The sequence below is a fragment of the Salvelinus alpinus genome, chromosome 4 (genome assembly GCF_045679555.1).
Source record: "Salvelinus alpinus chromosome 4, SLU_Salpinus.1, whole genome shotgun sequence".
Classification (NCBI taxonomy): Eukaryota; Metazoa; Chordata; class Actinopteri; order Salmoniformes; family Salmonidae; genus Salvelinus; species Salvelinus alpinus.
Window position 1 is genome coordinate 3,043,652 of NC_092089.1, and position 12,500 is coordinate 3,056,151.

Genomic DNA, 12,500 nt, shown 5'->3' on the forward strand with positions numbered 1-12,500 from the left:
TGAACATTTTGAAAATCTTGGCTCTCTCTAATTTTCTCCTTCTCTCTTTCTTCTCTCGGAGGACCTGAGCCCTAGGACCATACGTCGGGACTACCGGCCGTGGTGACTCCTTGCTGTCCCCAGTCCGCCTGGCCTTGCTGCTATTCCAGTTTCAACTGTTCTGCCTGCGGTTATGGAACCCCTACCTGTCCCAGACCTGCTGTTTTCAACTCTTAATGATCGGCTATGAAAAGCCAACTGAGATTTATTCCTGATTATTATTTGACCATGCTTGTCATTTATGGAAATTTTGAAAATCTCGGCTCTCTCTAATTTTCTCCTTCTCTCTTTCTTTCTCTCGGAGGACCTGGGCCCTAGGACCATGCGTCGGGACTGCCGCCCGTGGTGACTCCTTGCTGTCCCCAGTCCGCCTGGCCTTGCTGCTATTCCAGTTTCAGCTGTTCTGCCTGCGGTTATGGAACCGCCACCTGTCCCAGACCTGTTGTTTTTCAACTCTTGATGATCGGCTATGAAAAGCCAACTGAAAATTATTCATGATTATTATTTGACCATGCTTGTCACTTATGAACATTTTTGAACATCTTGGCATAGTTCTGTTATAATCTCCACCCGGCACAGCCAGAAGAGGACTGGCCACCCCTCATAGCCTGGTTCCTCTCTAGGTTTCTTCCTAGGTTTTGGCCTTTCTAGGGAGTTTTTCCTAGCCACCGTGCTTCTACACCTGCATTACTAGCTGTTTGGGGTTTTAGGCTGGGTGTCTGTACAGCACTTCGAGATATTAGCTGATGTACGAAGGGCTATATAAAATAAAATTGATTGATTGATTGAGCAGAGTAGGATAGAGCAGAGTAGAATAGAGCATAGAGCAGAGTAGAATAGAGCATAGATCAGAGCAAAATAGAACAGAGTAGAATAGAGCAGAGTAGAATAGAGCAGAGTAGAATAGAGCAGAGTAGATTAGAGAATAGAGCATAGAGTAGAATAGAGCATAGAGTAGAATAGAGCATAGAGCAGAGTAGAATAGAACATAGAGTAGAATAGAGCAAAGTAGAATAGAGCATAGAGTAGAATAGAGCATAGAGCAGAGTAGAATAGAGCATAGAGTAGAATAGAGCAGAGTATAATAGAGCATAGAGCAGAGTAGAATAGAGCAGAGTAGAATAGAGTAGAATAGAGCAGAGTAGAATAGAGCATAGAGTAGAATAGAGCACAGAGTAGAATAGAGCAGAGTAAAATATAACATATAGCAGAGTAGAATAGAGCATAGAGCAGAGCAAAGTAGAATAGAGCAGAGTAGAATAAAGCATAGAGCAGAGTAGAATAGAGCATAGAGCAGAGTAGAATAGAGCAGAGAAGAATAGAATAGAGAAGAGTAGAATAGAGCAGAGTAGAATATAACTTCATTGCCAGTTACACAAGTTGATAGAAATGTATTTTGGTGCCAATGATGTTACAGAGAGAACACACACACACACACACACACACACACACACACACACACACACACACACACACACACACACACACACACACACACACACACACACACACACACACACACACATTTTTTACATTTACATTTTTAGTCATTTAGCAGACGCTCTTATCCAGAGCGACTTACAGTAGAGTGCATACATTTTATTACATTTTTACATACTGAGACAAGGATATCCCTACCGGCCAAACCCTCCCTACCGGCCAAACCCTCCCTAACCCGGACGACGCTATGCCAATTGTGCGTTGCCCCACGGATCTCCCGGATGCAGCCGGCTGCGACAGAGCCTGGGCGCGAACCCAGCCCAGCCTGGGCGCGAACCCAGAGACTCTGGTGGCGCAGCTAGCACTGCGATGCAGTGCCCTAGACCACTGCGCCACACACACACACACACACACACACACACACACACACACACACACACACACACACACACACACACACACACACACACACACACACACACACACACACACACACACACACACACACACACACACACACACACACACACAGTGTGATACCATCATGTCCTGTTCTATGTGTTCATATATGTCAGCCAGTCTGTCCTCTCTACAGTCTGTAGCTCTGTCTGCTTGGCGGTGTCTCTCTGACCACTCCTCCCACTGCTCCTCTGACAGGTCTCTGTAGGCCAGGGCCAGGGTCCGCAGGCCGTCCCCAGCATACTCCTAGACACACAAGTCAATTGAAGAATTGATAAACAATCAATCATCTCCTGTAGGCCAGAGTAGTGTGCAGGAAAACATTTAACCACCAGAGGGCAGTGCTGTTACTTGTATAAAAGAGAGCTGTGATAGGCTGAATAGGAACGGATTATTATTGTGTGTATATGACTGCACGTGTGTGTGTGTGTGTGTGTGTGTCTCTGTGTGTGTGTGTGTGTGTGTGTGTGTGTGTGTGTGTGTGTGTGTGTGTGTGTGTGTGTGTGTGTGTGTGTGTGTGTGTGTGTGTGTGTGTGTGGACGTGTTTAACTATTCTTGTGGGGACCAGAAGTCCCTACAAGAATAGTAAACAAAGTAAAAATTGACCAGCTGGGGACATTTTGTTAGTCCCCACAAGGTCAAATGCTATGTCTAGGGGGTTTAGGGTTAAGGTTAGAATTAGTGTTAGGGTTAGAATTAAGTTAAATATTAAAGTTAGGAGCTAGGGTTAGTTGTAGGGTTAGGGTTAGGAGCTAGGGTTAGGTTTAGGGTTAGGATAAAGTTTAGGTTTTTGGGTTAGGGTTAGGGGTTAGGGTAAATAGGATTTTGAATGGGACTGAATTGTATGTCCCCACAAGGTTAGCTGTACAAGACTGTGTGTGTGTGTGTGTGTGTGTGTGTGTGTGTGTGTGTGTGTGTGTGTGTGTAACTCACATTAAGGTGATCTGTTGTGATATTCATCAGGTGATGGTTGGAGGGGTGGAGCCTCTCAAACAGCAGAGTATCAGCTCCTTTACAGTATAGACGGATCCTCCCCTCAGGGTTACGCACTGCAGACAGAGACATACTTTAATATGATCTGGGTTACGCACTGCAGAGACAGACATACTTTAATATGATCTGGGTTACGCACTGCAGAGACAGACATACTTTAATATGATCTGGGTTACGCACTGCAGACAGAGACATACTTTAATATGATCTGGGTTACGCACTGCAGACAGAGACATACTTTAATATGATCTGGGTTACGCACTGCAGACAGAGACATACTTTAATATGATCTGGGTTACACACTGCAGACAGAGACATACTTTAATATGATCTGGGTTACACACTGCAGACAGAGACATACTTTAATATGATCTGGGTTACGCACTGCAGACAGAGACATACTTTAATATGATCTGGGTTACGCACTGCAGACAGAGACATACTTTAATATGATCTGGGTTACACACCGCAGACAGAGACATACTTTAATATGATCTGGGTTACACACTGCAGACAGAGACATACTTTAATATGATCTGGGTTACGCACTGCAGAGAGAGTCATACTTTAATATGATCTGGGTTACACACTGCAGACAGAGACATACTTTAATATGATCTGGGTTACGTACTGCAGACAGACATACTTTAATATGATCTGGGTTACACACTGCAGACAGAGACATACTTTAATATGATCTGGGTTACACACTGCAGAGAGAGTCATACTTTAATATGATCTGGATTACGCACTGCAGAGAGAGTCATACTTTAATATGATCTGGATTACGCACTGCAGACAGAGAGATACTTTAATATGATCCGGGTTACGCACTGCAGACAGAGACATACTTTAATATGATCTGGGTAACGCACTGCAGACAGAGACATACTTTAATATGATCTGGGTTACGTACTGCAGACAGACATACTTTAATATGATCTGGGTTACACACTGCAGACAGAGACATACTTTAATATGATCTGGGTTACGCACTGCAGACAGAGACATACTTTAATATGATCTGGGTTACACACTGCAGACAGAGACATACTTTAATATGATCTGGGTTACACACTGCAGACAGAGACATACTTTAATATGATCTGGGTTACGTACTGCAGACAGACATACTTTAATATGATCTGGGTTACACACTGCAGACAGAGATATACTTTAATATGATCCGGGTAACGCACTGCAGACAGAGAGATACTTTAATATGATCTGGGTTACGCACTGCAGACACACTAACTAAATGTTAGACTAAAAGAAATGTGAGATAATGTCTAGATGCTTTTTATAGTGGAGATCAAGTTTATAAATTGCCTGGCTGGGCTGAAGAGACAGTGGATTGCGCAGTCAGATGAAACAGAGTAAATAGGCATTTTAATGTCATAGATTTATATTGTTGTACAGTATGTTTTATACAAAGATATTTTATTTTGCTCTTGCGTAAGTTGCTGAAGTGCACTACGTCAAGGTGTGTTTGGTGAGCGTGTGTGTGTCTACTGTATGTCAAGGTGTGTTTGGTGAGCGTGTGTGTGTCTACTGTACGCCAAGGTGTGTTTGGTGAGCGTGTGTGTGTCTACTGTATGTCAAGGTGTGTTTGGTGAGCGTGTGTGTGTCTACTGTACGTCAAGGTGTGTTTGGTGAGCGTGTGTGTGTCTACTGTATGTCAAGGTGTGTTTGGTGAGCGTGTTTGTGTCTACTGTATGTCAAGGTGTGTTTGGTGAGCGTGTGTGTGTCTACTGTACGTCAAGGTGTGTTTGGTGAGCGTGTGTGTGTCTACTGTATGTCAAGGTGTGTTTGGTGAGCGTGTGTGTGTCTACTGTATGTCAAGGTGTGTTTGGTGAGCGTGTTTGTGTCTACTGTATGTCAAGGTGTGTTTGGTGAGCGTGTGTGTGTCTACTGTATGTCAAGGTGTGTTTGGTGAGCGTGTGTGTGTCTACTGTATGTCAAGGTGTGTTTGGTGAGCGTGTGTGTGTCTACTGTATGTCAAGGTGTGTTTGGTGAGCGTGTGTGTGTCTACTGTACGTCAAGGTGTGTTTGGTGAGCGTGTGTGTGTCTACTGTATGTCAAGGTGTGTTTGGTGAGCGTGTGTGTGTCTACTGTACGTCAAGGTGTGTTTGGTGAGCGTGTGTGTGTCTACTGTATGTCAAGGTGTGTTTGGTGAGCGTGTGTGTGTTTACTGTATGTCAAGGTGTGTTTGGTGAGCGTGTGTGTGTCTACTGTATGTCAAGGTGTGTTTGGTGAGCGTGTTTGTGTCTACTGTATGTCAAGGTGTGTTTGGTGAGCGTGTGTGTGTCTACTGTATGTCAAGGTGTGTTTGGTGAGCGTGTGTGTGTCTACTGTATGTCAAGGTGTGTTTGGTGAGCGTGTGTGTGTCTACTGTACGTCAAGGTGTGTTTGGTGAGCGTGTGTGTGTCTACTGTATGTCAAGGTGTGTGCGTGCTTGTGTGAGTGCGTATGCATGCATGCGTATACCTATAACGGACATCCTCTTGCGGATGTTGTTGAAGTCGAGGATGGCCAGCAGTGTGTAGGTGACGGGTCGGCCCAGCTCTGTCACAGTGACAGTACCAGGGGTTCTAGACCGGAACACAAAACCAAAGTTCCTGGCTGCTGTCACCAACGCACCCTCATCTGGAGACTGGGCCTTATACATCAACTCTCCTAGAGGGGGCAGAGTGGGGGAGTGAGAGAGAGTGATGGGGGAGAGAGAGCAATGGGGGAGGGAGAGGGAGAGAGAGAGGTGAGAGAGGCGAGGGAGAGGTGAGAGAGGGAGACAGAGAATACAGTATCTATTAAACAGATTCTATACATGTATTTTGAACACAAAATACAACATGCTTTTCAGATGCACTATGCAAAAACCACTCCGCCATTTCATGGTTCGCCTAATTTCAGTTTATGTGACAAAACAAGCAATGCATAGTGTAGAGAATCATTGTACCATCTAAACCGCTTTGAAATATATTTTAAACAACCAAAATATAACCCTCATTCCCCCTCTCTCTCTCATCCTCCCTCTATCTCTATCTAACCCTCATTCCCTCTACCTCGCTCTCTCTTACCCTACTTCTATTCCTCCCTCTATTGCTCTCTCACCCTCCCTCACCCTCCCTCTCCTTCTATTCCTCTCCCTCACCCTCCCTCTCCTTCTATTCCTCTCTCTCACCCTCCCTCTCCTTCTATTCCTCTCTCTCACCCTCCCTCTCCTTCTATTCCTCCCTCTATCTCTCTCTCACCCTCCCTCTCCTTCTATTCCTCCCTCTATCCCTCTCTCTCACCCTCCCTCTCCTTCTATTCCTCCCTCCATCCCTCTCTCTCACCCTCCCTCTCCTTCTATTCCTCCCTCTATCCCTCTCTCACCCTCCCTCTCCTTCTATTCCTCCCTCTATCCCTCTCTCACCCTCCCTCTCCTTCTATTCCTCCCTCTATCGCTCTCTCACCCTCCCTCTCCTTCTATTCCTCCCTCTATCCCTCTCTCTCACCCTCCCTCTCCTTCTATTCCTCCCTCCGTCCCTTTCTCTCCCCCTCCTTCCATCCCTCCCTCCTGCTATCTCTCACCCTCCTTCCATCCCTCCCTCCTGCTATCTCTCACCCTCCTTCTTCTCCTCACTCATGACGGTGTGACAGAGGGAAAGCAGCCGGAAGAACTCGTGGCTGTGAAGGTCTCCCAGCTTCACCGACTTCAGCAGACCGTTGTCATAGTAACAGAAGTCAGGGTCCGCCAGGGGGTTGAAGGAGGAGAAGTCTAACCTCTAGAAAGAGAGAAGAGGAGAGAGAGAAGGGGAGACAGAGAAGGGGAGACAGAGAAGGGGAGACAGAGAAGGGGGGAAGAGAGGAAGGAGGACAGTTGTAGTATTCACCGTTAGAAACTATGCTTTGTATTCACCTATGGTTAAAGAGCAAAGTGCACAGTGCCAGAGTGATGTCATTGCCACAGAGAGCAAGCTGAACAGTATGCTGTGTTGTTAGTCATACTGTTAGTCTTACGTTAGCCTGCTCACCTTTAGCTGTGCTCCCAACGGGTCGATCACCTCACCTGACAATAGAACACACTCACACTTAGACTCAGAGTTACCCAGCACCACAAGGACGTCTACAACATTGACTGGGGGAACAGGACACTGCTGTTTTGATCTGATTTGTGTGTGTGTGTATTTTTCTATTTGTATTTATTAAGAATCCCAATGCCAATTTTTTTATTTATTAAAAATCCCTATTAGTTCCTGCCAAGGCAGCAGCTACTCTTCCTGGGGTTAATTATGGATCCCCATTAGTTCCTGCCAAGACAGCAGCTACTCTTCCTGGGGTTTATTATGAATCCCCATTGGTTCCTGCCAAGACAGCAACTACTCTTCCTGGGGTTTATTATGGATCCCCATTAGTTCCTGCCAAGGCAGCAGCTACTCTTCCTGGGGTTAATTATGGATCCCCATTAGTTCCTGCCAAGACAGCAGCTACTCTTCCTGGGGTTTATTATGAATCCCCATTGGTTCCTGCCAAGACAGCAACTACTCTTCCTGGGGTTTATTATGGATCCCCATTAGTTCCTGCCAAGACAACAGCTACTCTTCCTGGGGTTTATTATGGATCCCCATTAGTGCCTGCCAAGGCAGCAGCTACTCTTCCTGGGGTTTATTATGGATCCCCATTAGTTCCTGCCAAGACAGCAGCTACTCTTCCTGGGGTTTATTATGGATCCCCATTAGTGCCTGCCAAGGCAGCAGCTACTCTTCCTGAGGTTTATTATGGATCCCCATTAGTGCCTGCCAAGGCAGCAGCTACTCTTCCTGGGGTTTATTATGGATCCCCATTAGTTCCTGCCAAGGCAGCAGCTACTCTTCCTGGGGTTTATTATGGATCCCCATTAGTGCCTGCCAAGACAGCAGCTACTCTTCCTGGGGTCTAGCAAATATTAAGGCAGTAATATACATTATAATACCATTATAAACATTAAAATACAGTTAACAACAGATTTCACACCACATTAAGTGTGTGCCCTCAGGCCACTACTCTACTACTACACACAATCTAGGTGTAAGTGTGTGTATAGAGTGCATGTGTATATACTGTGTACGTGTGTGTATAGTGTCTAAGTTGTGTGTATAGTGTGTATGTTGTATGTGTTTGTACATGTGTGTGTGACTCTTCACAGTCCTTGCTGTTCCATAAGGTGTATTTGTATCAGTTTTTAAAAAATCTGATAGACTGTAGTATATATGTGGTATACCCACCTTAAATCTGATAGACTGTAGTATATAGTGTATTATACACACCTTAAATCTGATAGACTGTAGTATATATGTGGTATACCCACCTTAAATCTGATAGACTGTAGTATATATGTGGTATACCCACCTTAAATCTGATAGACTGTAGTATATATGTGGTATACCCACCTTAAATCTGATAGACTGTAGTATATATGTGGTATACCCACCTTAAATCTGATAGACTGTAGTATATATGTGGTATACCCACCTTAAATCTGATAGACTGTAGTATATATGTGGTATACCCACCTTTAATCTAATAGACTGTAGTATATATGTGGTATACCCACCTTAAATCTGATAGACTGTAGTATATAGTGTAGTTTATAGTGTAGTATATAGTAGTATATAGTGTCATATATAGTGTAGTATAGAGTGTAGTATATAGTAGTATATAGTGTAGTATACCAACCTTAAATCTGATAGACTGTAGTATATAGTGTAGTTTATAGTGTAGTATATAGTAGTATATAGTGTAGTATATAGTGTCATATATAGTGTAGTATAGAGTGTAGTATATAGTAGTATATAGTGTAGTATACCCACCTTAAATCCGATAGACTGTAGTATATAGTGTAGTATTGTCACGTCCTGACCATAGAGAGCCTTTATTTTCTATGGTAGAGTAGGTCAGGGCGTGACTGGGGGGTTAGTCTAGTTTATTATTTCTATGTGGGGTTCTAGGTTGTTTTTTCTATGTTGGGGTTTTGGTATGATTCCCAATGAGAGGCAGCTGGCTATCATTGTCTCTAATTGGGGATCATACTTAAGTAGCATTTTTTCCACCTGTGGGTTATGGGATATTGTTTTGTTTGGAGTTAGTGCACTTTGCACCTCTGTAGTCACGGTTTGATTGTTTATTGTTTTGTTTTGTTAAGTTTCACTATTAATAAAGCATGTGGAACTCTACGTACGCTGCGCCTTGGTCCGACCATTATTACGAACAACGTGACAAGTATATCGTGCAGTATATAGTAGTATATAATGTAGTATATAGTGTAGTATATAGCGTAGTATATAGTGTGTTATATATATTGTAGTATAGAGTGTAGTATATAGTAGTATATAGTGTAGTATATAGTAGTATATAGTGTAGTATAGAGTGTAGTATATAGTAGTATATAGTGTAGTATACAGTGTAGTATATAGTGTAGTATACCCACCATAGGCATGTCCATTGATAGAGCACTTGCTGAAGCTCATGATGTTCTGAGTGAGAGTTCCTGTCTTGTCACTGAAGATGTACTCCACCTGTTTCAATGGGGGGGGGGGGGGGTTATCAAGATACCACAGACATACTGAACCTACATCCAGACACACCACAGGCTTTTAGGCTAACATTCTCCAACACAGAGATACAAGGATCTAGTGTAGATGAACAACAGTAGGGTGGAGGATGTTCCTCACCTGTCCCAGTTCCTCGTTGAGAGTGGTGGTCCTGGCTTCAGCTGCTGTGTTACACTGTGGACAGAACATCTTCCTGTCCCAGTTTATAAAGTAACTATGACCCAGCCTAATCACCTCCACACTGGAGAGAGACAAAGGGAGGGAAAGGGAGGGAGGGGAAAGAGAGAGAGAAAAAAAGTATTATAATTCAACAGGAAGCCCTCTAACTTGTTTGGGATTGCAGATAGATTGCAGCCCACACAACACATACAAAAACACACAACAGACTAACACACAAACACACTAACACATAAAGAAACCAACAAACAACAGTTATCAGTACGGGTGGGTCAGTACCAGACACTAACATCAGTCTTGGATTGAAATACTAACTTGTTCCAGAATCCACAGAAAGTAAAGTACTGATGAAGCATCTTGACTGTCACTGTCACTCATCTCCCTTGACTAAAACGGTCATAGAGGTTTTATTACCTGACATAGAGATGTTATTACCTGACATAGAGGGCTTATAACCTGACATAAAGTATTCCTTACCTGACGTAGAGTGAGATGGGCACCACGGTGTTGAGAATGATGACGTAGGACCAGAAGGAGAGGAAAGCAGAGAACAGGAAGTTGTCTACAGGCAGGTCCCAGGCCAGGTAACTCTGGAACAGAGAACCCACCTCTCTCTCCCACACAGCGTTCCCCACAGCCAGGATCACACCCATACACACCATGAAGCCAAAGATCTGGGATGGGGAGAGAGAGGAGGGAGAAAGGGGAGAGAGAGGGGAGAGAGAGGGGGGAGAGAGGCCGAAAGGGGGGAAGAGAGGGGAGAAAGAGGGGAGAGAGAGAGGGGAGAAAGGGGGGAAGAGAGGGGAGAGAGAGGGGAGAGAGAGGGAGGGAGATAGGGGAGAGAGAGGGGGGAGAGAGAGGCGTGAGAAGGGCCAAAAGGGGGGAAGAGAGGGGAGAAAGAGGGGAGAGAGAGGGGAGAAAGGGGGGAAGAGAGGGGAGAGAGAGGGGAGAGAGAGGGAGGGAGAGAGAGGGGAGAAAGGGGGGAAGAGAGGGGAGAAAGAGGGGAGAGAGAGAGGGGAGAAAGGGGGGAAGAGAGGGGAGAGAGAGGGAGGGAGAGAGAAAGAGGGTAAAGATTAGACTTATGTCAAAATGTATGTACCTTATTTTTATTTCAAAATGTCAAGCTAAACTAGAAAAGTACAGTTTCGGGAGAAACCAGAAGGCTAGTCTTGTTTTATATTAGAAGTAGATGTTAAACACGTATGGCCAAACAGAAGGCGAGGTGTGGGGTCTCCTACCCAGAGCACCAGTGTGTTCATGAGGCGGTCAATGCTTGTGCGTTTGAACTTGGTGCGACCACTATTCTGCATCAGCTTGGTGTCTGGGCCTGGTTAGAGAGATATAGAAAGACGAATTGGTTAGACAAACACACACATGCAGGTGCACACACACACACACACACACACACACACACACACACACACACACACACACACACACACACACACACACAAAGAGACAGACAGACATGTTAAGTTCATGTTTTAAGTATCCCTATATTTCTGTTATTACAGGGCTATCACTCAGTCAAGAGTGCGCATGCGCAGAAAGTCTTGTTGTTGATGAACCTAGCCTTGAGTGTAATGGCTACTTGTAGTGTGTTCATATAGTATAGTAAACTTTGTTAAACTGGAACCTTGTCGTTGTGTCATTTCGAGTTAACATTGGTAGCAGAGGATGGTTAATAACTACAATGTGCCACCTCGCTTCGACGAGAAGAGGTCATACGAAAGTTGGAAAAATGAACTGGGAATCTGGACACGCGTTACTAATCTGGATGCGAAAAAGCAAGCACTTGCGGTGGTATTATCGCTCGAGGGAAGAGCGAGAGATACAGCACTGGAAATATCCGTTGAGGATTTGAACAAGGATGACGGTATGGGAACTTTGATCACAGCACTGGATTCTGTATTTCTTAAAGAAGAGAAAGACCGTGCCTACGAGGCATATTCAAACTTTGACAGTGTTACGAGAGATATTTCGGTTGCAATGACGGACTACATCATTGATTTCGAACAGAGGTACAATAGAATGCGCAAGTACCACATGGTTCTCCCAGATGCAGTGTTAGCGTTCAAGTTGCTAGATACTGCCTGTCTAGATGGTAGGGAGAAACAGTTGGCTTTGACTGCTTGTACTGTGCTGACTTTTGCATCTATGAAGTCGGCACTAAAAATAATATTTGGTGAAAAGACGTCTGTCGCGCCAATAACAAATGGAATGCAAGTGAGTGACGCAGCATATTACACCGAGCAGCACAGAAAAGGCGCCAACAAGTCACCTTCTCAAGACAACCAGAAGAGGGCGCCATTTCCCGGCACAAATCCACTGGACAAATATGGAAGGAGATCGAAATGTGCAATTTGTCAAAGCACTTACCATTGGGTTAAAGACTGTCCTCATAAAAATGAACAAGTTAAACTAACAGAGGAAAATGTAAACACAGAGATAGAGCAGTGTAACATTATACTGTTTTCAAATGAATCTGCTTCTGATACTGAGATTTTTATAGTTGAATCCTTAGGATCTGCTGTGATTGATACTGCATGTACACGGACAGTGTGTGGTGCAAAATGGCTTGATAGCTATGTCAGTGAACTAAATATGAAAGAAGTACAAAATATGATTGACACACCAAGCAACAGAGCTTTCAAATTTGGAGATGGGAGAATTGTCCATTCTACCAAGAGAGTTAAGATACCAGCAAAAATTGGTCAGACTAAGTGTCACATTGAAACAGAGGTGGTCCCTACAGATATCCCCTTACTATTAAGCAAAGCTTCCCTCAAGAAGGCAGAGGCTGTACTAGACATAAAAAAT

At 44.3% G+C, this 12,500-nt stretch overlaps 1 protein-coding gene across 2 annotated transcripts in view; it reads right to left on the reverse strand.

The window, feature by feature from the left end:
* The window catches only part of LOC139572756 (phospholipid-transporting ATPase ID-like), a 110,669-nt gene that overhangs the window by 46,130 nt on the left and 52,039 nt on the right, over positions 1–12,500 (reverse strand). For both annotated transcript variants that reach the window (XM_071395508.1, XM_071395507.1), the window contains 9 exons: positions 10,919–11,007; positions 10,158–10,354; positions 9,624–9,744; positions 9,380–9,467; positions 6,948–6,982; positions 6,539–6,698; positions 5,419–5,607; positions 2,872–2,987; positions 2,020–2,184 (listed from right to left, as the gene is read on the reverse strand). In XM_071395508.1, the coding sequence (XP_071251609.1) occupies positions 2,020–2,184; positions 2,872–2,987; positions 5,419–5,607; positions 6,539–6,698; positions 6,948–6,982; positions 9,380–9,467; positions 9,624–9,744; positions 10,158–10,354; positions 10,919–11,007 (1,160 nt within the window). The remainder of the gene's footprint in view (positions 1–2,019; positions 2,185–2,871; positions 2,988–5,418; positions 5,608–6,538; positions 6,699–6,947; positions 6,983–9,379; positions 9,468–9,623; positions 9,745–10,157; positions 10,355–10,918; positions 11,008–12,500) is intronic.